Here is a 26,124-nt window from a genome sequence, read left to right on the forward strand (position 1 = left end):
TCCTGAGGTTCGGGCAATGGCTGCGACGGGAGGGAAGGCTGCTACTCCACTGGGGCATCCCTCCCGTGGGATCGTACCTTCTCTAACCTCTCGTTGAGGTTCTTCACGGTTTCCACCAGCTCCTCCTCAGAGGCTGAATCCGTGTCCATGATGGCCACCGGCCCACCCCCTCTTTTTCCACCGGGGTCTTCACGGGAGTCTGGTTGATGGGCTGGAAAGAGGATTCCCTGCGTGGTGGCAGGGAAACTCTGGGCCCAGAGGTCGCCTCCAGTGGTGTAGCCTCCACAGGCTTCGCCAGGGTCGCCACGACTCCCTCGATAGAGGCCTTAGCCTGGTGAATCAAGGCTTTCACCACCTTGGGTGCGCTTGAGGCCTTCACCTTTGGGGGAGGGTCACTGCCTCGCTCCACCTCGGCTGAATCCTTCGAGATCGACCGGGGCCTCTCCAGAAGCTTACCCGGGTTCTCAGATTTCCTCTTCCCCGAACCAGAGCGTTGGCTCGTGGTTGATGGTGCCGGGGAAGGCGCGCCCTGCCTGGCAGCCGAAGAGCCTGACCATTCGGCGCTCCTGGTGCCCGCGGACTCGCCGTGCTTAGCCTTCTGTTGGGCCCCCGTCGCCGGAGCGCCCTCACAGGACTTAGACCGCTTGGACCTTTTCTTCTTCTCACCTGCTGGGCCCTTCTCCAGCCAGCTGGCGAGGCGGGTACGATGATCCCTCATGGTCCTTCTCCACGTGCGTCTTGTCCTCATGAAGGCAGTAGAGACATCTCGAATGCTCGTCTTCCTTGAAAACATTCTGTAACCCGCATCCAGGGCAGTTCCTGAACAGCTTGGATCTGGGCGTCGAGCTTCCCTTGTCAGGCCTCAGATCTTCTGGAATCCTCCAAGAAGCGTAACTCAACGAAAACTTCACCCTTGAGGGGCGTAGAAAATTCCGAAACGGGTCCCCGTTGATCGGAAGTAGAACGGTGAAGCTTGAGGCACGATTTAACCGGAAAATGACTTTGAAAAAAACGCGAAAACGTAGTAACAGCTCGAGAGCTATAGCACGAGGACTCCCAACACTTGAATGTGCGGTAAAAATCTGAAGATGGCTGCCAGAGGAGGGGCTTAGGTAGTGGGCAGTCATTGGCTGGGGGCAGTATGACCCAGAGACCAGTGATTGGTTATTAGTAGATAGACAGTTCAGAAACCAAACTGAAACTGATTTTTTCTTTACCGAGGATTCCCAGCCTTACGACGGGGAATATTCATGAGCATGTGGATCCATGCCAGACCCCATGCTGGAGAACTGTGGTATAGGCAAACCTAGAAAGTGAAAATAACATCTTGCTGTGGTTTATGTTGAACCTAGAAACTATCCCTAGCTGTAGTACAGTTAAACATAGAAAGTGTGAACAATTAACATTCAGTGGTATAGTCGAAGTTGGACGGTGTGAACAAAATCATCCTACGCCAACTATAACACAGTTCAAACTTATCCAAGCCATGAGTCCACCCAACCCACCCAGGTCTGCCGAAAATGACCTGCTCGCGCCCGCCTCTCTTCCCTCTCGCCCTACCTCCCATCCCCCCCTTCCCCACACCATCCCGGCCTCCACCACATCCTCTGGCCATCCCCTTTCCATCTCCCAAGCCAGAAGAACCATCCCATCCCAATCCAGCCCACCCATCACCCCATCCCCTATCCAAACACCAAGCCAGAGGAGCACGATTGCGAGCCAACCATCCTAAGACCCCTGCTCTTCCCATCCCCTTCTCCCACCGCCCACTATCATCATACCCGCACTCCCCACCCCCCCAACTAACGGCACGCCTAGCCTCCCAAGCACACCCAGCCCCGCAACCACCCCCCCTTTCCCCTCATCAACTCCCACCAACATCCTCCTCCGACCTCACTCCTTCCCCTCCCTAAAAACTGCACGCATCGCCCTGGCAAGAACAGTAGCCACATCCCTTTCACCCTCTGACCCCTGCTACCCTCTCTCACACACCAACTGCAACAAAAACCCTGAAGAGAAAACGTACCTGGTCTTCCTCATTCTCTCAGTACTCCTCGCCACCCCTGTCTCGACCCACCACCTCAATCTCCCAATCGCGATCATCACCACCCCCCCGCCTCACCCTGCCTGAAACCCCTCTCCCTCGAATTCTCACCAACCACAACTGAAACTCTGAACCCCCACACCCCAACTTCAAGTCCCCCGACCCAAATGACAAAAACAGTAGCCCAAGGTTGCAATATCAAAAATAACAATCCAGCATCGAGACCCGAGCGAGAAAAAAACTGCTAATGTAAATTAAAACGGATAAACTGAATAGAACGAATGAAGTCAATGAAAGGAACGAAGTAGATGCAGTGGACGGAACAGGTGGAACGGGTGGAACGGATGGAGTGGATAGAATGGACGCAGCGGATGTAACTGATGCAGTGTGTAAAACACATGGAACAGATCGAATGAATAAAAAGGATGGAACAGACGGAACACACTAAACAGATGGGAAGGATGAAATGGATCAACAGATTGGATGGAGCAGTTTATGTAGATGAAGGATTGAATAATGGAAAGAATGGAAAGACTAGTAAACTAAATGATGAACCAGATGAAATGTATGAACAGACGAAGCTGATTAAACGGACAGAGTGAATAAAACGTATAGAATAGATGGTTCAGATGTGCGCTCGATCTCAATCATCTTACTGAAAGCCACCATATCACACCACCACGCTTACTCTCTCCTATACACCACCACTCAACTAGAACACAGCGATACTATGACACATTCGTCACAGCGATACTATGACACATTCGGTATAGCTGTTCTCATACTAACACCAGCTACATACTCCTCATCATCCTAATTAAACACAGCTAGCTCAGCACACCCCGCTAGCCTATGCGTCCCCTCAGGCCTAACGCAGCCAGAAATCGGTCTGGGTAGCAACCCACCAGAATGAACACATACTCCTGACCTCCCAACCACCACACCTACCGCTAAGAAGAAGCTATCATGCAAGTGCCACACCAGCTGCACACATATCCGGTGCATCCACGCACTTTGAGACTCTCTCTACTGACTTGAACTACGGTTCCCGAGGGCGTTCAACCTACTAGCGCTTTGAGATCATACCAATGATACATAAGGCGCTATATAAATGCAAAGTAACATAACATAACATAAACCCTGGTGCACAAGTATCCAGAATGCCTTACAGAATAAAATTGCCTCACTCCAAAGTAAGATTGGCAATATAAAAGCCATATTACCCATCCTAGACAAACACAGCCCCACTAATGCAGCCACCAATAAACCCCTTAACCAGTTCAAATTCTCTAGTTTCAAACTACGAGGTTGAAAAAGTCATTCTATCACTTAAACCCTCCAACTGCCAAGGAGACAGCTGCCCGGCACAAATTATCAAAGATGCCACTAGAGACCTTGTGCCCTTCATAACCAAATTAATCATTTCCTCTTTCACCTTTGGTACTGTCCTCGGTAATCTAAGGGAGTCCTGGGTCCTACCCCTCCTGAAAAAACAAGCTCTGTATCCTTTAATACAGACCAACTATGGCCCAATCACCGCGGTTCCTTTTCTACTCAAGATTCTCGATAAAGTGGCCTACATTCAAATTCAGGAGTACCTAGAGTCGAATAATCTCCTCGGTACCCGTCAATCGAGTTTCAGACCCTGCCACGGTACTGAGACTGCTCTAATAGACTTAAAAACACAGATTGATGTATTAAAAGATAAGGGAAAAACAGCCTTGTTGCTACTTCTAGACCTTTCGGCCGCCTTTGACCTGGTGAACCACCAAGTTCTTTGCAAACATTTGGCCTCAGCAACCCATTTCTCACAAGATGCCATTACGTGGATTAAATCTTTTCTTAATAACAGGACTATGAGATTCTTCTCGCAATTAGCATCAGCCAACCCAATCCCCATAACCTGTGGTGTGCCACAAGGTTCTTGTCTCACCCACTTTGTACAACATATTCACAAAGCCATTGTTGATTGACCTAGACCATCTGGGTGTCAGTTACACTAATTATGCAGATGGCACCCAGATCCTCCTACCCCTGTCGGGCGAGTATAAGGACTTGGCTTTGGTGAATAAAATATACCTCCTCACCCAGGCATGGATGGCCGCACACGGCCTATGCGTGAACGATGACAAGACCGAGTTGCTAATACTCAGTACCACATCCAACCTCAATAAATCCGGCCAGAATTACACTACCTTCAAAATCGATGGTAATACTATCAAAGTGGAAAAAGAAGGAAAAACCCATGGTTTTTACCTCGACTCTGCCTTCACTCTCAACAAACAAGTAAGCGCCATGGCATCTGCTAAAGCCTACACATGCAAATTGATTAGAGCATGTAGACCATACCTGTCGAAAGAAAGCTGCGCTACCTTAGCAAGAGCTCTTATCCTATCTAAATTGGATTATTGTAATGCCCTGTACCTGGGGGCCAACAAATACCTTAAGAAAATCCAAACCCTGCAAAATAACGCCCTAAGAGCGGTGCATGGCATACTGAGAAGAGAACATATCTCACAGACTAAATGGCTCTCTACCAAGGATAAAATCCTACTCAAAACCCTGTCTCTAACGCACAAATGTGTTAACCACGCAGCACCCACATACCTCTCAGAGAGAATTACTAAATTCTCTACACGCCCCTCTAGGACTCTCAATACATATACCTAGTCGTGCCTAGATTCCAGTTGAAAAAGGCAGAGGCAACCAGTTTCCCCGTCATGACCGCTCAAGCATGGAATGTCCTACCCCCCCTCACTGAGAGCTGACCAACCATTCGACTTGTTCAGGCACAACACTGTAAATTGGCTTGTCACCAACGACACCCACGGTCAGCATTAGCCCTGTATATACATGGCCTATTCTCCCTAGCGCCACAAATCCATTAAGCCTTTTATGCCGATTATGTTACTTGTTTCATTTTGTACATATGTATATACATTCCTCTAATTATTGTTGTATTGATTTTACATGTCACACTGTATCCCTGCTTTTTGTTGCTATCCTATTACTGGACTGTATTGTATTGTACCTACTGCAACTAAGCTGAAAGTGTTAATTTTACATCTCATACTGTACTCCTGCTTATTGCTGCCATCCCTGTATTGTATTATATTGTATTGCATCTACTGTAACCAAGTCGAAAGCATTCCTGTAATTTCTCACTGTGCAAAGGCGCCCAGATACCCCCGTGTCGGGAGCGCCATACAAATAAACAAACAAACCAGAAACCTGGAAGAAAGCTATTATAAATCCGATCTATAAAAAAGGCGAGGTAACCGACCCTAACAACTACAGGCCCATTGCACTATTGGACGTTTTGGTGAAGATATTTGCAGCCATAATACTTAAGCGCCTTCAGGAACCAGGAGCGGGCGCAAGACGCACGGATCAGCGACCAAAGGCAACCGGAATTTCAAAAGGCGTAGGGATTCATCTGAAAATATTTCTGATAAAACAAAAGCTATTAAAATCTGGCCAAAAATCTACATGGCCTTTATCGACCATAAAAAGGCCTTGACAGCGTAGTAAGAGAGCGCTTATGGGAAAAACTGGCAAAGTGGAATTGCCCGTCAACCATCCTAAATCCAATACAAGCGTTATATTCGGAAACCTGAGTCCAGATAAGATTGATTTCGGAAGACATTCTGACACGAGAAATTAAAACATGCAGAGGCCTGAAACAAGGCTGTCCGTTGGCCCCAACCTTATTCAACTAGTACTTGGCTGACCTAGGCGAGGAACTAAATAAAACCAGAGCTTTTCCACCGAAAATAAATGGCACTCAAATCTCTTAGGCCCTATATGCAGATGATATGATCCTTGTCGACCAGACACAGATTGGCCTATAGAGACTTATCACTAGCCTCCAGAAATATGTCATAAACAGCAGTCTCTAAATCAGCGAGCGTAAATCTACCATTACGATTTTGACTAAGCACGGGAGAAGACAGAAGACCCTGTACAAATAGTCAATGAACAAAGTGGCTCTCCCACAAGTAACGGCAATGGAGTATTTGGGAGTGGTAATAAGCCCAAGCAAGGAAGACAAGCCATGGTAAAATGTGTTAAGGGCTCGGGTAAGAGCCCTAGCAGGACAAGCTAGTATGTTGGACAAAAAATATGGGAAATATTCCTTAAAACCCACCTTGGATTTTTATAAAATGAAAGTGGATCGCATATTTACATATGGTGCGGAGACAATTGGCACTTACATGGCCATTATGGAGGCAACTGGAGTGCACTTTCTGGAGACGAGTCTTGAACCTGCCTAAACTAAGTATCCTCAGCATCAATAAGGCACGGACTGACTCTAATTTCAATCCATGGAATTGTTGCGTGGAAGATTATGGCATTATACAGGAATTGTATCATGGCACACTCCAGACCCCTACAAAATATTGACGAACCATGTTATCCAAAGTGGACATCTAGTGGATGAATGGAAAAGGAGATGTGGTGAATTTCTGAGAAGTGCTGGAATCACGAGAGAACTCTTAATTTCTAATCCAGATAAAGCAAAGCGAACATTATGGGAGGTGGATTGGATTCAGACCATCCACACAAGGGGACGACACAAGCTAAATGTGGACTGCTGGAGTAATCAAAGATCATATAACGATCTTCCAAAATATCTGACCCAATTTCCCAGCAAAAGGATTAAAAATATTTATGAGAATTCGATTAAAATTGTCTCCCCACCAGAAATTCGCTGAAGATATTTGAAACCAATACAGAAGACACAGCATGCAGGTTTTGCAAAAGAAGGAACCAGGAGGAAACACTAAAAAAACATAATCCTGAGCTGCACGGCACTAACAAACAAAAGGGCAAACCACTTGGGCAAGATTGTATTGGCAAAACCCCCTTATTCACTGGAAGACTGGTGGGAGACGGTGGGTCTGGGAGTGGACTTTGGACTGATAATTCCACTAGCAAAATTCATAACGAGACCTTGCTGTCAGCTGAAGATGCCCAGTGACGGGAAGATGCAAACTCACTCAATTTATCTTTCCTTTTTAATTTATGGGTAGGATTTTATTTGAATCCAGATTGGATCCCCTAGGGTGAATGCCTGAGATGCAAAAGAGCAGAGGGCACCCTCTTCCACGTGGTGTGGAGCTGCAACGTAATCAAGAACTTCTGGGGGAGATGTATTCGTAAAATCTGAGGTCTTGGGGTCCCAAGCACGAGAAGACATTCCTGACTGTGGCACTGGGATTGGGGAAGAGGCAAACGGCTGCAACTTGGGGCTCTGCAGACAGACTGAGTCTAAACCGGTGAACCAATGAGGTCGACGGATGTGCGTCCCAGGAAAAACATATCTAGAATGCCTGGGGATGCCCCGGGAAGTTCCAGAAGGTTTGGGGGAAATGAGAGGGGAGCGCGTGAATACTTGCAGACGTAGGCTCTGATGGACTAGTGTTCCATAATGCATTACGTGACCCATGTCTCGCAACACCACCCCACAGAGCTGACCTGAAATTCTTTTGCGCTCGCAGAAAATTGCTTTAAATTAATGTAAGGTAGTAACTATGCTATGTGACCTTGTCGGTTTCTTGAATGTTGGTATGTATTTCTTTATTGGAAATAATAAAGAGTTATTAATTTAAAACAAAAAAAAGATTGGATCCCCTGTGTGAAGAAAGTGGGGAGGCGGGATAAAATCAGATGTGTGTAAATAGATAAAGGTTTGAAACTAAACCATGAATCTTAATTTTAAAAAAAGAAAGACTGCTCTGAGACCGCCCAGAGCGCTCTTTCTAAATCAAACTGTCACACCCCAGATGCACACCATCGGAAGACTGAAGCCCTGGTGTGGAGGGGAGCAGTGCTGGAAATGGGGAAACCTTTTCTGAAGGGGAACTGTCTCATCCTTGGAGGGGCGGGCCGTGGGCAGGAGGTGGTGCACTGAGGGGCATGATCTATGAAATACAGTATCTCTTCATAGAACCCAATCCTGTCGATTTTCATAAAAGCAAAGAGCATTATGGGAACATAAGTATGTCCAGAATTTTCAATTTGAAACATGTCTTATTGTGATTCAGAAAGTAACCCTTTTGAGCGAATAAGGGAAGTTGGGCTTTGCAGTTTAATTGCTCACACTACTCGCCCCAAGAAAAAAATGTCTCTACGTTGTAGCACATCCAGTCTGGACCGCTACTACAAGCATGTGAGGCTTTGACTGTTTCCGTATTCACTTGTCCATGCCAAGTCTACTGAAAATGTCTGCTTGGTGAAAGGTTGGTTGCTCGTGCATGTGATAACTCGGCTGCGGGACAGATCTTGCTGAAGCCGAGTTGTCACATGCACAAGCAACCCACGCTTCATCGAGCAAACTGCTTTCTGACGACTCTGCAGTGCTGCAGAGTCTTCTGAAAGCCACCTCTTCGTTGTAGCGCAGGTGTGAGTGTCATGGGAAAGCCCCTGGGTTTGGGGACAGGGTGGCAAGACATGACTTGCCGGAGCCCCGCTCTGTCCTGTACTGGCCAATTTCCTGCGCTTGACGTGAGGGTAGTTGGGAGAAGGAAAGTGTGTTTGTGTTCAAGATTATTTGCTGCGTAGAGGAGGCAGGTGTGTATGTGTGTGTCTCTTTGTCTCTGAGAGGCGAAAGTGGGATTTGCGGCAGGAATGGTTATGGCAGGGCTGGGGATTAAAGGGGGGATTCCGTGGCCGCAAATTACAGGCCTATCGCCCTCTCGGATGTTATTGGTAAACTTTTCGCGGCCTTGATTCTGAATCGCCTTACGGCCTGGAGCTGGGATTCCACACATCGGGACGGCTAGCAAGCACGGTTTGAAAAGGGAATCGGAACATCGGTAAACCTCTTTCTGATAAATTACCTGAAACTTAAAACGGCAAAAAAAGAACAGCAAAACGTATATCTCACATCAGTGGACTTGTCTCAAGCCTTTGATTCAGTAATCGAGAGTAACTTTGGCAGCAGCTAAAAGTCTGGGGGTGCCCTACTGACATACCCGAGGCTATGGAGGCCCTTCATAACAACACAAGCATTCAAATCAAGCTGAACCAAAATGGTGGCTTGTCAAACTCCATCAAAACACGAGTGGGCCTCAAGCAAGGGTGTTGACTAGCCCCAGCTATCTTTAAATTATACATCTCAGACATGGGTGACGCCTTTACGGAAATTAGATGCTTCCCCCCCTTGTATTGCTGGCTCCCCAATGAATCGACTGTTGTATGCAGATGATGTAATTCTTCTGGATGAAACTCCAATCGGGCTCCAGCGCCAATTGAATGCCCTAGCTCTTTTTTTTATCTTCCAATGAACTAAGAGTAAACGCCACCAAATCAATGGTGCTTACCTTGGGGAAGACAAGACGCAACTCCATGAAGTTCAAGGGTTGGCACATAAATGGTGACCAGATCCGAGAGACATCAGAATTGCTCTATTTAGGCATACCAATCCATGCAAGCTATAGTGAAGCCCCAAGAGAAATGGCGCTAAGGCGCAAATTGAAGATGCTGACAGCCCAGGCAAGATTGATCAATCGCAGGTATTGCAAATTTACTTTGACACCTTTTTGCTCCGTTTTTACACCATGAAGGTAGTCCCTATTGTGACCTATGGGGCTGAGTGCTCTCTCCAGATGAGCTGGAAGATATGGCAAACCTTAGAGGGCCTATTTTGGAGAGCCGTACTTGACCTCCCTAACTGTATACCTGTGGCTGTGATAAGAAAAGAGTTTGGACTGACTTCTCTCATTACTTATGTCAGCTGGAAAACTCTATCTTTCTATCGTAAATGCTTACTGCCTCCACCAGATAGCGGTTTTGGGCTGTTGGGTCAAGCACTGAAATCAGAAAGAGAGCCTTTACTTGTTGAATAGAGCAGAAAAAGCTTGAGCCTGCTGGACTCAATAGACTCTACTTCGAAACTACTTATTGAAAATCCAGATCTTGTGAAAAAACGGCTTTATGAGTATGATTGGATCAAGTCCTCAGTTCTGGCGCAGTCATCCAAACTCTATGGCAAATACTGCGTTGCTCTGAACAAGCGTGGCTCAACTCTGTTGTATTTGAGAAAGTTTCCCTCGGCGGAGTTGCGACAGCAATTTCTCAGACTTCGCTTCAACATCTTTCCGACCAAAGAAATACTTGAAGCGAGAAAACAGAAAAGCACGAGAGACTATAAATGTCGGCTCTGTGGTCACCCAATGGAAACACTTCGCCATCTCATTATGAGCTGTCAGGGCATCATGGACATTCGTTGCAATCTACTGGGGAGATTTTTTGTAAATAATCAAACTTCAACAAAGAAAGACTTTTGGTTACAGTTGCTACAGGGCTCAAGGTTATCTATAACTTTTGCCCTGCTAGAGATGGTATCAATCATTTTTAAAAAACTCGATCGAGAGATGTGAGAAAGAAAGTTTATTTCTGCATAATAGGACTGAAAGAAGCTGCTAACTCTGGCTGAACTGGTCCTTCCCTCTCCTTTTTTTACCCATATTTTTTTCCTTCCTTTTTACTTCTATCCCCTTTTCCTTTTTCCTTTTTACAGCAGTTGACTGAAATGATTGTATCATGTTTTTAGAGTTATGAAATTTTAGTTTACTTATTTTCTTCTTCTTTTTCTTTTTTTTTTTCTTTCATGCTGAATTTGAACTGTAACTGGTAAAAATATTCTTTTGAAGCTAACACTAATAAAAAAATAATAAAAGGGGGGATTCAGGAGATGAAAACTCAGATTTACAGGGTGAGGGCATACAGGGATTAGTGTTTTCAAGGAATTGTGAGGGGGCAGGCAGGGGGTGGGGTGGAGTGAAACCTCCCAAAAATTGATATTAACTAAATATTTTGCATAGTCATTATAAATCATTAAAAGTTGAGACGACATACTTTAGAGCTCAGTTTGCTTTGTTTGCTGTCATATGAAACAATGTCTGCGTGATGAAGTTGACCGTTGGAGTTTTGAACAGTAATGCCTGCCTTAAAAGTTTGATCAATTTCACATTGCTGCAAAATAACTTAATCAATGTTTTTTCTGCCATTTGCAGTTGCTGGGAGACCTAGTGTCGGACTTTGTGGACACTTTCCGCCCCACAGCACGAATAAACTCCATTTGTGGTAGGATTATTATAACATTAAACTAAAGTGCTCAATTGTTAACTTAATAATTCGTGTTGATATAATCAAACTGGTGGACCCTCTCAAGTGGAGTTCAACGTGGTAGCCTTCTCCCAGGATTCTGTGAAAGTCTGTTTGCTCCAGTTACTTGTCGACATCTGCATCGTTAAATCCAAGACCTGGAGTGAGTGTGGTCTGTGTCTGGTCTTCCTTGTGCCCTATTTGGCTACCAGTGTGACTCCCTCCTTTAAATAAATCTGTTTCACCCGTATAGACGTTTTCCTGTGAACAAAACGGGCAGAGAAGATTTGTGCCAAGTCCGATCTGTAATCTCTTTGGGAGCATCTAATGGCAGAATTGGTAATCCGATCATCTTCACAATTTAGCAATGGGTCTCCTTGGTACAGATAATTTTGAGGGCAAGATGTCGGGGTGCGTCATCTTTAAAATACATTATGTTAAACACCCCAGCTGCTTTGTTTTTATATGGTTACATTCACGGCTCAAGATAAGAATTCGTAATGAGTGTTTTACTCCCTACTTGGGGACATTGGGAAGAAACGTTTTTTTTGTTGGAGTAATGCAGACCACATTCCTGCCTCGTGTATTTTTAGACAAAAAAATACATATTAATTGTAATGGTCATTTTTCTTGTAATCCGAACTTTGTAGCTATTCATTGATGCAGATGAAAATAACTATTGTTACCATGTAGGCCATATTCATATGAGGCAGCACTAGAACACTTATCCCCTTTCTAGCAGATGCAGCTCTTGGCCTGAACACATCACTTGAGCAGTGCAGGTGGCATGAGGGCTAGATGCATGCTTATCTGTTATTGCCCATTATTCTGTATTTGCTAGATGTTAGAAACTAAAATAGGCAGGTACACTGCTTATTTGTAGCCCTGGTTACAGTAATGCGCCACAAGCCTAAGTGCACTGTACATTGCTTTTATTTTGAAACACCTACTACGGTTATGTAGATTTAAATATAAATTGGAAATGTGAATTTAAACACTGATAAGAGAATGCATAGACACCCTGACCTCCCAAAGCCTAGATGTCTACATTAGACACTGTTGTGCCTTGGATATGTTATCCATTTCTATTGTCTTGCTTCATGTGCCATGCATGTAGGACGCTGCAGTCTTCTGCCTGTGGTGAATAATTCTGGAGCCATCTGCAACTCGTGGAAATTGGATCCCACAACTCTCCGCTTTCCTTTGAAAGGTCTACTACCCTATGATAAGGTGAGGATCTGTGTATGTTTAATGATTTGGAAATGATGTGCATTTTGTGCCACTGTTTTAGAGGCACTTCTAGAACTTTTGTGAATGTTTTGTTCGGCTTAATGAGGCTTGCAATTGAAAGTAACTTTTCTACACACCAATGGGTAATTGCGTTCAACTGCAATTTTCAGAGTCTGTTTTATCAACAGCGTTCACAATTTACTGAAAATACATATTTACTTTCCAAAAACTTGATTGTTCTAAATATGATCACATTCATTGATCAGCATTGCATACATGATCTTAAGGGATATAGTGTTGATCTATAAGACTTTAATATAGTGTGCCTTTTTATTTTGTACAGAATGCTTGTTTTGAAATTTTATTTTTGGTGCATGATTAACTCTTTCTCGCTACTACATGCTTGTCCAACTCCAGGCCTCGAGACCTAATGGGTTTTCTGGATATCCCTCATTAATATTCATGAGAAAAATGTGCTGAGATTTAAAATCATTGTATGCAATTTATCTCGTAAATATTAATGAGGGGTCTCTTAAAAATCTGCAATGTGTCCCTTGAGGCCTGGAGTTACACAAACTTGCTGTAGGATGTAGTTAGTGTATTATGTTTGCACGTACAAGTGTACAATGAGCACTCCTTAACACATCCTTATCCTTTGATTGTAATCTTCAACAGCTGCTCGGAATTGTATTTTGTTAACTAAGTACTTCAGAAATCCTTTGTATTTCGCACTGTTTAGTTGTGGCCAGCTCACTGACCTATGAACTGCTCTGCTCGCTCTCGTTTGACAGGGGTTTGAAGAAGCATCCTTAGCCTGGAGAAAAATATTAAGCATGCACTTGTTTAGCCAGGATACTTCATAGCCAGTAAGGAGCAAATTCAGGTATAGGAAGGGAAGTAGTGGATATGGTGGAGTGATCATACAATCCTATTACTGAATGCTCTTTTCTGTTCCTGCACTATACCGCACAGACCATTTGATAGCTGTGACAAAGAAGCTGGTATTCTTTGGGCTTCAGTGGGAGTGAATCTAGAATTTCCATCTCATTTGACTTATGAGATTTTTGGGTTGGAGTTGGTTGAGAAGTTTGTATGAGTTTAGAGAGTAAATCAAAGTTGCTGCACTGTTGATGTGTGCAGATCAGAAGAAACCTGCCTCTGTGCATGTAAGCTTCTAGGTGTGTTTGGAGGCGGGGTGTTGGGTGATATTCAACCAGGGTATTTAGGTGTTCAGTTTCTGTGCTGACCCAGGCATGTTGCTCTGGAGTATTTGGAGGTTTGGAGGAATGTGCTGTTGATTGAGTGGAAAACTGGACGGTTGGTAGTTGTGTTGGCCTTGGGCGAGGCAGCGCACTGTGTGCCCTCCATCTATCCTGCTCATGGATGGGATTGCTGGTGTGCTGAATTCTCCCATAGCTGTACCTGGGTATGGTTTCTGTTGTGTGATGTTTTTTGCAATAGCCCTGTTCTCACATAGTCTAGCAGGTATCAAGGCCCCCTACATCGGCCGTGTAGTCCTGAAGGCATTAACAGCCTCTTGATATCTTCCATACCAGTGTCTACTCTAGAAATGAAGAGAAAACCTGGCTAATAGAAAGGCTATTAATTACTGATGGATTTGAAGTGCTCACCCACACTTTTAGAAGACATCGGGAATGTTTCCAGCATAAAAGGTTACATTAACAGTAATATGAATATATCTCCAGGAAGTAACATATGTGAATAATTCTGGGTGCTGCTTTACTAATGGATATATTGCTGGTCCTGTTGAGTGTTGGATCATGTCCCACAGTGTTGAAATGCAAGAACACACTCTTCAATTTACACTTTTCTGTGTTAATTCCTGAAGAGATTTTCTTTCTCTACATAAGACTTTTTCTGCATAATTTTGATCCATGGATCCTATTGTCCATTATATTTCATATTATATTATCCCTGATGAATGTCCAGCAATTGGAAACAGAGACCGAAACATGTAGGGTTGATTACTGAATACATCCTGTAATAATGCATCACATAGATATTATAGGTAGATGCTTTATCCTTAATCCAATTGCTGAGTTTATAATTTGTATGTGTTCATATTTTCTTTCTTGGTCCTATGGTCACGTTCTAAAGGAAGGTTCTGGAAATATGTTACATGCATGTTTTTTTTAAATATATATCTGTCCGTACATGCTTCCCCTAAGGTGGGAGTGCTTTTTGATGCACTAGCCATATGTAGTTACTTGATTGTGTCTAAGAGTTGTGGATCATGAAAATTAAAATAAATGTGTACTATTTCTGATATATCGTAGGTGAAAAACTCTAGGGATAACACACTGTTGCTTATTCCCTCCTTTCTTGTTTATCGTATTCTATTGACATTTTAGTGCAATCGTAGCTGTTAGGGAGTTTTCCTAAAGTCCACTTGTGGTAGGACTATATAGAAGACTCACTCCTAGAAGTACAGGGCTCCAACTCTTAGGTTTGGCCTGAACTATTGAAAAAGTTTGGTAGCAATGGACGAGCAGCCAGGCTTAGTCTAGGAGGGGAGAAGGGCTCTAGTTGAGTTTGAAGACCTTTGAGCACACTTATGGTCAAGGAAACAATAACAGGACACATCATAGCAGAGGCTATATTTATTATATATACTAAGGCAATGTTAAATTCAAGACCCGTTCGGGTAAGTACTAATTGTTCACACATATATATATTTCTGATGCTTGTGAATCTGCTTAGAATCACATCCGACATCTAGTGGAAATCACAGAGTATTGCATCTTTCTTTCGAAGATGAAAAAGGGACGTCGACATGGGCGTGACTGTAACACTATCCCTAGCGTGACGTGTAGTATACCCAAAACCCCTCGGGCGGTCGAGGTCCCTCAGATTGTTTTTTTCCACCAACCTAGTTGGTCACCTATGCGGAGCTTGCAAGAGTTAATATTGCTAACTTTGTCCCCGCGACCTATGGTCGTCTAGTCACTCGACTAAACTTCTTGACGACTGCCTCGTGCGCTTCCTGCCGCCGAAGACATCCACAACTGCTCGCCGACTATCGACCACGTGGCCTCGGCCCTCCAGCCAGGCCCTTACAGTAGGGAGAGTGGGGCCCTGGGTTTATTCTTCTCTAAGAATGTATTTCCTTTCCCCTCTCTTTCTCTTCTTGGTCAGGCTGCCATTACACTCTGCTATTGAGAGGACACCCTTTAAATTTTGCACGCCATGTAACGCAAGCTTCCTTGGAAGGACACCCATCGGCGTTGCAATCTGTGTCTTCCTCGAGACCACGACGAGTGCTCCTGCAAGTCCTGTAAGCTCTTTCGACCAAACACGTTGAAAGACAGGCGGACTAAACGGTGGGCAGCCTACGCTATGCGGCCGAAATCCATTCCCCCGTTGGGCCGTCGCTTCGGACGACAAATCCATCGCCAGCCATGGCTCCGAATTGGAAGCCATCGACCTTTCAGCAGAGCCTTCAGGCTTCCAAATGTCAGTCCCGGGCCTCGACAGACAGGCCACCGGCTCTGTTATGGGGAGATCACACCCCGACGACAAGGGCACCCAATCACAAATAGCCAAACACACCACCCCTAAGGCCTCTTCGACAGAGTCGCCGAAGACTCACACAACGCCAACAGGGCCGCCAAAAATGTCGGCGCCTTTTGAACCTCGCGTTTCAGCACCTTCCACGCAACCATCTTCGCGGCATGCAACTGGGCATCCCTCTGGAAAAGGCGTTCAACCTAAAAGACATAGTCATCGGCACACCGTCCAAGGGCGCACAAGCACCTAAGGCGTCGGTGGAGTTTGCGACAGTGCCGTCAGGTGCGTCGAGACCTTCGATTCAACTGCCGGAAATCTGCAAAAGCCTGGCGACTATCATTTTGGCAGCTACAGAACACAAAGGGCACCCCTCATCGAGAGGAGTATTCTGAAGCCCCCAGCCTCTCTAAGTCCTTTTTAGGGAAATATCCCACTTTTGGGTTTACCTTTTCCACCTCCAGACCCTCCTGCATCTTCCCTATGGACTAGGGAGAGATTTGAACAACATCTGGACAAAATGGCCCAATTTATTGACAGGTACATTACTACCAAGAGTCCCAGGGAAGTGGACTCCTGCCCCATTCCTTATACACTGCAGAAATTCTCCATCTCTGCACAGGGACACCAGGAGGATATCTTGGATGTCCCAGAGGACCCAACACAGGAGGAGACCTATGAGGACATGAATCCCTTTGCACAGGACACAGCTGATCAAGACCCAGACAGGGATCGAGATCCGTCAGGGGATCAGGGCCCTTGGCTATCACCAACACATACCCCTGACCCGGACATCATTTGTCTAGATCACCCTTCTTCGCCGCCATAGAGGGATTCATCACCTGTGGATGACCAGATGTCGAGGCTTTTTTGGTGATTTCAGTATGTCGGCATTCAATCCCTTGTAACCTTTTTGTTACATGAGATCTCTCGGTCAAATTGGGCCCCTTTCTTTCTCACATGCAGGTGGTCATAACGCCACCAAGGAATCCTAGTTTGCTGTTGGCGGGGTGAGAAAAAATAACCAAAAAGGCAGAACATTTGGTTTTTTTTTTCAGAAAATGCCAATAAAATGATGTACAAAGACGACTGTGGTTTATTTTCCTTGTAAGTGCTAGGAACAAATGGTTTGCTGTGCCGAATTCCCCATTATCCAGGCTTTCAAGGACAGGTTGAGTGGAAACCAAATAAACATATTTTGATATGATTACCAGTCTTTAGGTGATTTTGGCCTTTTTTTCTAATAGGACATGCGTGGACGGAATGGAAGGGAAGGGTATGAAAGCTGAAATGGGAAGGGAGAAAGGCATACATTTCTGAAAAGTAGACAAAATTCCAAGTTTAGGAAGGAGTGATTTGTGCAGGTCAGGCACCAACTATGTGGGAAAAATTCCATAGTTTGGGGAAAAATCGGGAAGAATACAGAAACAAAAACTGTGGTGGACATGGTCGGCCCGGTAAGCAATGGCTTCTGTGTATTTTGAGAAAAACAATGCTTTGCTACATTCCCCCGCCTCTTCCAGTTAGGAAATAACACATTTTACGTAATGTTTCACAAAACAAGCAGTACCACAAGCCAAAAACGGAGCCATGGTACACAGGATTTTTATGCTTACGGCCTAAACAGATGTACTTGGCATGTGTAAATAAGCAAGATAAATGTGGTGAGGAAGGGCAAGCATACATTTTTTGAAAGAGCAAAGGCAGAACTTTTGAAGGGTAGGTGACTTGTGCAGGTTACAAAAGTTTATAGTGCCTAAAGCAGCGACTAAATGTAGGTCACATTTGGGAAGTGAAAGGGTTGTGTGACAAAGTGCAGCAGCAAACGTTATGAAAACCATGCAAACACAACAAATGTATCTTCCCACAGGTGTCCCGACGAAAATGGTACCTCACATGTGAGTGCACCTACCTGGGATCAAAGGGAAAAGGCTAAACCACTGGAAACCCCAAGTCTTTCGGTAGAGCAGATTTTGAGGAATTTTGCTCTAGTGGGCAACCTACAGATTTGGGCCTGGGGTGTCACAGCCACCAAGGAAAACAGCGAACCCCATGCATTTCTGAAAAGAAGACACCCTTGGGAATCCACAGATGTCTGACTTGTGCGAATCGCCCCAGAATTTATTACACACAAGACCCAGCAAAGAAACACATGGGAGACGGGTGCCCAAGGCCAGGGACATTACCCACGACTTTCCTGGAGCTCAGGCTGGCCTGCGTTACAGCTTCTCTCTCCAGGAAAAGTCGGGGACCCTGCTGGGGCTCCCTGGACCCGCTGCTCGGCTTGGGGACGGTCAAACCACATGGGAGACAGCCGCCCAAGGCCACGGACATCACCCCTGACCATCCTGAAGCGCTGGCTGGGCTGCGTTACAGAGTTTCCCTCGGGAGAGGGGAGGGAAGGGGACCCTGCCGGGGCTCGCCGCAACTGCCGCTGGACTTGGGGACAGTCGACCCACATGGGAGACAGCAGCCCAAGTCTGGGGACGTAACCCCCTGTCCCCCGCCGACTATCCTGGAGATCTGGCAGGCATGCGGTGGAGCTTCTCCCACCGGGAAAATATGGGGACCCTGACGGGGCGCCCTGGTATTACCGCTGTGATTGGGGGCGGTAGACCCACCCCGGGAGACGGTCGCCCCAGGCCAGGGACATTACCCCCGACAAATCCTAGAACTCTGGCTCGGCTGCGTTACAGAATTTCCCTTGGAAGGTCGGGGACCCTGCCGGGACTTTCTGGAACCGCTGCTGGGCTTGGGGATGGTTAAACCACATGGGAGACAGCAGCCCAAGGCCAGGGACATCACCCTGACCATCCTGGAGCGCTGGCTGGGCTACTTTACAGAAATCTGCCTCCACGGTGGGCTGCATGAGATGCCCCCCCATCAATTTTGGGTGGGGGGAGAGGGAAACCTCTCGCCCTTTTTATTACATAAATGACTGGTGGTTTAGGGTGCCCCCCAACCCCCACAACTCCCTGTATTTTTTTGTTTATTTTTTTTTGTTTTGCCCTTTCACCATGGGGCAGATGGGTACATTACTGTGCCCATCTGCCCCAAGGGGGGGGGCAAATGTACTGCCCCATGCGTAGGGGGGGCTATGACAATTCTGGTGCCCCCCAGCCCCCAACCCAAATGGATGGGGGGGCATCTCAAGTACCCCTTTCTGGGGCCACATGGGGGCAGAAATCTGCCCCCAGGGACTGCTGCATGAGATCCACCCCCTCCATTTTGGGTGGGGAGTGGGCCACCCCCCCTTTCAATACATAACTCGCTGGTGGTCTAGGGTGCCCCCCATCAAAACCCCATTTTATTTTCATTTTGTAAACATTTTTATAACATACTGCCCCATGCTTGTGGGGGGAAAGTGGGCTGTGACAACAATTCTGGTGGTGCTCTTCCCTCGCACCCTAAATGAATTTTGGGGGGGGCATCTCATGTACCCCTTCATTAGAAATAAAGCCTGGTGGTCTAGTGGGCCCCCTACCCATACCTTATTATATTTTTTTTTCAGGCTCCTTCCCTAGGAGCAGATCACCCATCTTCCCCCAGGGGGGCAATATGTGCAGCCCCATGGTTGGGGGGGAGGGGCTGCACCAACAATTCTGGTGCCCCCCCACCCCAAATGGATGGGGGGCATCTAATGTAGCCCTTCCTAGGGGCACATTAGATGCCCCCCCATCCATTTGAAGTGGGGGGAGAGGGCCACCCCCCTTTCATTGCAAGTAAAGCCTGGTGGTCTAGTGCTCCCCCTTGGCTCCCCCACCCATATCTAATTGGGGCAGATGGGCCCACACCTGCAGCCCCATGCTTTGGGAGAGGGGGAGAGAGGGCCGCTTACATAGTAAGCAACCCCTTCTATCCCCACGTCACAAACAGATCGCTGGTGGTCTAGTTGGATTGCGGCCGATCCGTGCCCAGCAATGCTTCCCTTTCCAATGACACCTCCCTCTAACTGAACGGCCGCAGATCGACGGAGAGAAAGGTGGAAACTCACCTTTTATTTTCACTGCGGCAGCCATTTCGGCTGCTGCTGTCAAAACTATGTTTAGTTTCATGTCAGCACGCTTTACGTGTGCTGACTTGAAACTGACAGAAATCCAACCCCCAGGCTGTGAGGAGGAACCTCCTGTTCACATAGCCCAGGGGTTGGATTTCAATTTAGCAGGGATTGCACAAAATGACGTGCCAAAAAGGACGAGCTATCGCCTCCCTGGCAACACAGAGGTAATGTCAAGGACGATATAGCTCGTCCTTGGCACTTAAGAGGTTAAAAAGAGCAGCCTATCATTTCCAGATTGCAACATATGAGGCAGCTCCAGACTCTCACTTTGTTGAGGATATCCTCAAGGAGAAGCCTCCAACTAGTCAAGCCATCCCCTTACTCTACTCTATAAAGAGGCACCTAGCCCTTTCCTTGTTTTCACCGTCTCTCACGCAGGCAGTCAACCCGGGTTGAAAAATGATTCCGCCCATCCCCTTCCCACCCACTATACACTAGGAAAAGGGCAGGGTTTCACTGGCCTTGGTGGAAGCCCCTCTGGATAAAGATTGTGAAAATCTTTATGCCCTAAATGGGTCACTGCCTCTGCAGCTTACTCTACTAGGATCGCAAATGATACCACTCTCCTGGCAAGCTACAGCGATGTCCAATGGGGCCTAGTCCAGAATGACCTTAAAGATGTCCCAGAGCCCACCTGATCACGCCTGCTGGCGGTCATGGCTAAGGGCAGACTGGTTACCCACAACATATTGAAAAACACTCTGGACTCTGCTGAGACCGCTGGGCACACCCTAGCCCAGGGGACTTTACTTAAGAGACACGCCTGGTTAAAGAACTCTGGCTTTAAACCCGAAACTCGGGCCTCTCTTATCAACAAACCAGTTGAGAACTCCAACTGTTGATGACGCCCTGGAGACTGCAAAAAAAAAAAGATGAAACTCTAAAATCGCTCAGCTAGATCACAGCTAAGCCCCTCCACCAGCATAGAGGCTCTAACTCACGCCGGTCCTTCCGTGGGCAATCTTTTTCGTGTTCATCCCATGGACCATATGGCTCAGGGAGTACCCCCCTGGTCCTCCGGCCAAGGCTGTTCTAGTAACAGCCAATATCAACAAATATAGCCTTGTAGAGGCAAGGATAGAGGCTGGAACTCTGAGGTGGAGGCCAGGGAGCCTCTAGGAGTAAAGTGACTCGCTGGTTAGGGTCCCCTCCCACGCTTCCCCGGTCAGGGGTCGCTTATCATTCATTCACGCCTGGGAGGGGGATCACATCAGATCAGTAGGCGTTAAAGACCGTTAACCACGGCTACTGCATCGAGTTTTACAGACAACCTTGATACCACCCACCGAAGAGCAGACGCCTGTCGCAAGAGCACCTGCGCATCCTGCTGGAAGAGGTTCAAGTCCTTCTGGAAAAGGGTGCCATGGAAGTCGTCCCCATTCACCAGGTAAACAAGGGTATTTATTCAGTGTACTTGTACCCAAAACGGATCCCACCATACGCCCTGTGTTAGACCTGCGCCCAGCCAACAAGTATGTCAAACCTCAAAATTCAGGATGACAACACTGCAGGAGGTAATCCCACTGCAACAGCAGGGGGATTACATGGCCACATTGGACATGAAAGATGCATACTTTCATATTTCAATGTTGCCAGCGCACAAAGTACCTCAGATTCATGATAGAGGACACCCACTATCAGTTCAGGGTTCTCCCCTTCGGCATTGCCTCAGCGCCACGGGTATTCACAAAGGTACTGGCGGTAGTAGCTGCTCGCCTGCGCAGGCAACCCATCCCAGTCTATCCTTACCTTGACAACTGGCTCATAACAGGGGATTTGTACGGAACATGCCAAACAAATACCCAGAAGACGGTAGACCTTCTCTTCAACCTAGGTTTATCTATCAACAAGAAAAAGTACAGTGTAAACCACAATCAAGCCAACAGTTTCTGGGGGATCTAATTCGGACCAAAGACAAACTCGTCTTTGCCTCCAACAAGAGAGTTCAAAACATGCTATTCCAGATCCCTCACTATGGAGCCAGTCATAAGGTGACTGTACGCAAGACCACACGACTGTTAGGGATGGTGGCTTCCTGCGTCTACCTAGTTCCTCACGCTCGCCTGCGCATGAGCCCCATGCAAGAGTGGCTCTTGAGCCAATGGTGTCAGGCCAGCGGCCAGTGGGACGATCTAGTGGTTGCCTCAGCAGCCCTCGTTCAGTCTCTGCAGTGGTGGTCAAAGGAAACCCTTCTGCATCGGAAAATCTTCACCACCCCGCAGTAGAAGCCACTCTCACCACAGACACATCTGACAAGGTGGGGGGGGGGGCTCACCTTCAACAGACAGCGCATGGCGTGTGGTCCACAGTGGTATCATCCAATCACATCAACTTGTTGGAATTGCTAGCAGTGTTCAAGGCTCTGAAGGCCTTTCAAACACACCTCCCAGGGGAATACAGTTCTAGTCCTCACGGACAGTACTACAGCCAAGTTTTACTTAAACAAGGGGGCACTCACTCGCTCGGGCTGTCCAAACTATCCCAGAACATATGAAAGGGCTCTTGAACACAAATATGTTCCTCCTTTCACAACATGTTCCAGTGGAACTCAATCTTCTGGCGGACGTACTCAGCAGAGACTTCCCCCCCTCATACCCGTAGAGCAATAGGGGCGGCTACAGGAGGACATTGTACTCAACGTCTTCACAGAATGGAGCTTCCCAGAGGTCGACTTGTTTGTCACTCTGGGAATGCCCAGTGCCTCCAGGTACCCTCAGAACCGCTCCAAGGGGAACGGTCTTTGGATAACATGGTCTGGGAAATTAGTCTACGATTTTCCCCCCGATTCTCCCTGCTCAACAGAACAGTGCACAAGATGCACCAAGAGCCAGTGAGGATGATCCTGGAGGCCCCGATGTGGGCCAGTCAGCCTTGGTTCTCCCATCTCATGGCAATATCAGTCTTCCCCTCCCAGAAACCTGCTGTGCCCGTACAACATGCTGTCTGAAGACTAGGGACAAACACTACATCCATGCCCTCAAACTTTCAACTTAGCAGCCTGGCTCCTGAGGTCATAGTTTCGGCACCTCCAGCTTCCTCAAATGCATGCACATACTCTGAGAAGCACGGAAACCTAACACCAGGCATTGCTACTCCAGCAAATAGAAGCGCTTTGTCATCTGGTGCAAGGGCATCAATCCTATTGAATGACCCACCTAAAGCTATTGTCCTAACCCACCTGTTAGATTCAGGTATGGTTTTCAAATCTCTAAAGGTCCACTTAGCCGCGCTTTCGCCGTGCACCATCTCCCAGAGCAAGGATTCATGGAGGAAGATTCCTGTAATTAAAGCCTCACATGCTCTGTATTGTGATATCTAGTGGAAGTCACAGAGTATTGCATCTTTCTTTCGAAGATCGAAAAGGGACGTCGACATGGGCGTGACTGTAACACTATCTCTAACGTAACGTGTAGTGTACCCGAAATCCCTTGCACGTCGAGGTCCTCCCTCAAAAACAGATATCGACAGGGTGTGTTAGTAATACTATCCCTAGAGTGATGTGTACTGTACCCATGGTCCTTCACGCGTCGGTCCTTCAGATTGTTTTTTTTCCCCGATCGATGTCGGTCGCAAATGCGGATCTCACTTCCAAGCTGATGCCTTTTAATTAGTTAAAAGTTTAGTTGTAGACTTTCTTTCCTTTGTTTGCTTTGCAGCACGGCTAACTGACTGATCAACGGCTTTTGACGAACAACATCGTCGGCGACTGACTGATCGACGACCAGATGCGGCCTACACAGTCCTCTTTGGGCTTCGGCCCATTCCATTCGGGAGAGAGGTGGGAGGTTCTTCATACTTACCTCTTTAGAGAATGTATATTCTGTCATCCCCCTTCCCTTTTTTTCTCACCAATCTGCCCTCGTAAACGATAATGGACAAAACTCCCTTTAAATTCTGCCCTCCCTGCCACCAAGAATTCATGTGGAAGAACACACACTGAGCGTGCAATTACTGTCTCTCGAGGAATCACCCTGAAAAGGTTTAGAAATCCTGTAACCATTTTCAACCGAAACCATTTAAGGATCGGCGGACCATACACTGGCCCGCTCAAACCATGCAGGACAAGGCCTCCATCGACATGACAGAAGACTCCAACAAGGGCAGTATCAGGGTCATGAGTGACGCCTAAGGTGAGCAGGGTTTGTCGGAACCCCAAGCGCGGGCCCCCGACTCAAAGAAGCAGGCTGGCGGCTCTGTGATGGAGAAGACACCTGGCGGCCAGGGCACATACCCCAGGACCGACTCAACGGTACCATTGAGCGTCGAAGCCCATGCGGTGTCCAAGGAGAAAGCCTCCATTTCTTCATAGTCCTCTGGGTCATCGCATACGCTTTTGACTCATGGCAGGCCACCGAAACCAAGCCTGTTCAGACACTGCACATAAAAAGGCCCTCCTTTCGCGCACCAAAGAAAATAGACGGCGAAAGGCGTTTTGGCGTCCCCCAAGAAAAACGCCAGTCAGTTCTTTCCCCTGCTTAAAGCAAGGTCACTGGAAAAATAAAAATGGCGACGCCTTTGGCCCCAAAAACCACACAGGCTGCATAGCCCACCCCACCCCCGTTTTATGCACCCTCTCAGGAGCTATGCACCACAAAGACCAAACTCCCTCCCAGGCCACCTCTATCATGGTATGTTTCCCACCATGTCAGGCTTCCCACCTTCATGCGAGTACACACCTGAACAGTTCAATAAGATCTTAAGGAGGATATCAAGTTTCGTAGACTTTATGGACAGACACCCAGACCAACTGTCAACCCTTAAACAGCAGCCACCTGCCAAAAGGTCTTGTCTCGAGCCACAGCCTAGCACCTCTGCCTCAATCCTCAGGGTCACACGACCCAGGGTCTCAAGGGGACCTTTATAGTCGAGACCAATTTCATGATGACGATGACGACCTTTACATGATCGAGTTGCCAGGCGACCAGGACCAGTCGGTAGCAGATTCGCCTGTTGACAACCAACTACAGTACAATGAACTGCTACTAAAGGCGGCACAACATTTTAATACCGACACTCAGGAGGCACAGGTCGACAAGGACTTTGTGGAAGAAATTCTGGGGGACAAAAGGACTGCCGCCCAGTTTATTTCGCTCCTGCAGTCTGTGCAAAGACGCATCCAGCCATCCCTACTGGCTCCTAGTCTCACAAGGGCAGTCAACACCAGAATAGAGAAACTATTCAGACTGGCGCCCACTCACCCCCTGTATATTAGGGGTCAGCTTAAACCACATTCCTTAGTGGTCACCACCACCAAAAAGAGGGCAGGCACTCCCCTGGCGTCAGCAGAAACCCCGCCAGACCGAAAAGCAAGAAGATATATACATTCTGGAGATAGGCCACCGCCTCTGCAGCATAGCAGACCAGGATCACCAACGCTTTTAGCTAGTTATGGCTACCACAAATGGGATGACCTGGAACGCCAAATCGAAGCCGCCTCAGAACCACTAAAGGCTCAAATGTTAGACTATCTGAGAAGGCAAGCAGATATCACCGTGCATACTGAAGAACAACCTTGATGCCCCAGATAATGCAGGACGCATCATAGCAGAGGCTGAGGCTTGTGTATCTGCTTAGATCACCTTCTATGCATAGGCTGACATTTAGTGGTAGTCACAGAGTATTACATGATTTGTTTTCGAAACTCAAAGGGATGTCGACTGGGCATGTCGGTAAGACTATCCCTAGTGTGACGTCTACTGTACCCATGGTCCTTCACGCGTTGAGGTCTCTGTTTTTTTCCGCCATCGTGGTCGGTCGATAGTTTGCGGAGTTCTTCTGGCTAACGCCTTTAATTAGACCAAGTTTAATTTTATACTGTCAACTGCTTTGGCAAGTTTTGACGGACGGCTACATCGTCAATTACACTCAACTGCCCCGACGAATGAAGACTGCAGCCTACACAGGCCTCACCAGGCCTCGGCCCTTCACAGTAGGGAGAGTGGGGGAGGTCATACACTTGTAGCCTTTTAGAGAATGCCTCTTCTGAACCCCTTATCGTCCCTTTTATCGCTGTGCTGCTCTTTCCTTTAGCAATGGAAAACACTCCATTTAAATGTTGCCCTTCCTGCCACAGGAAATACCCCTGGAAAGACGAGCACAAGGTGTGCAAATGCTGTCTGCCAAGGGGTCACCCTGAGAAAAACTGAAGTCCTGC

General features: G+C 47.1%; 1 protein-coding gene across 3 annotated transcripts in view; it reads left to right on the top strand.

Annotated features, from left to right (window-relative positions):
* Positions 1-26,124, top strand: part of MED23 (mediator complex subunit 23) — a 1,372,437-nt gene that overhangs the window by 103,210 nt on the left and 1,243,103 nt on the right. For all 3 annotated transcript variants that reach the window (XM_069606687.1, XM_069606688.1, XM_069606689.1), the window contains exons 8-9: positions 11,065-11,134; positions 12,273-12,385. In XM_069606687.1, the coding sequence (XP_069462788.1) occupies positions 11,065-11,134; positions 12,273-12,385 (183 nt within the window). The remainder of the gene's footprint in view (positions 1-11,064; positions 11,135-12,272; positions 12,386-26,124) is intronic.

The sequence above is a fragment of the Ambystoma mexicanum genome, chromosome 4p, assembly GCF_040938575.1.
Source record: "Ambystoma mexicanum isolate Mex_15411 chromosome 4p, UKY_AmexF1_1, whole genome shotgun sequence".
Lineage (NCBI taxonomy): Eukaryota > Metazoa > Chordata > Amphibia > Caudata > Ambystomatidae > Ambystoma > Ambystoma mexicanum.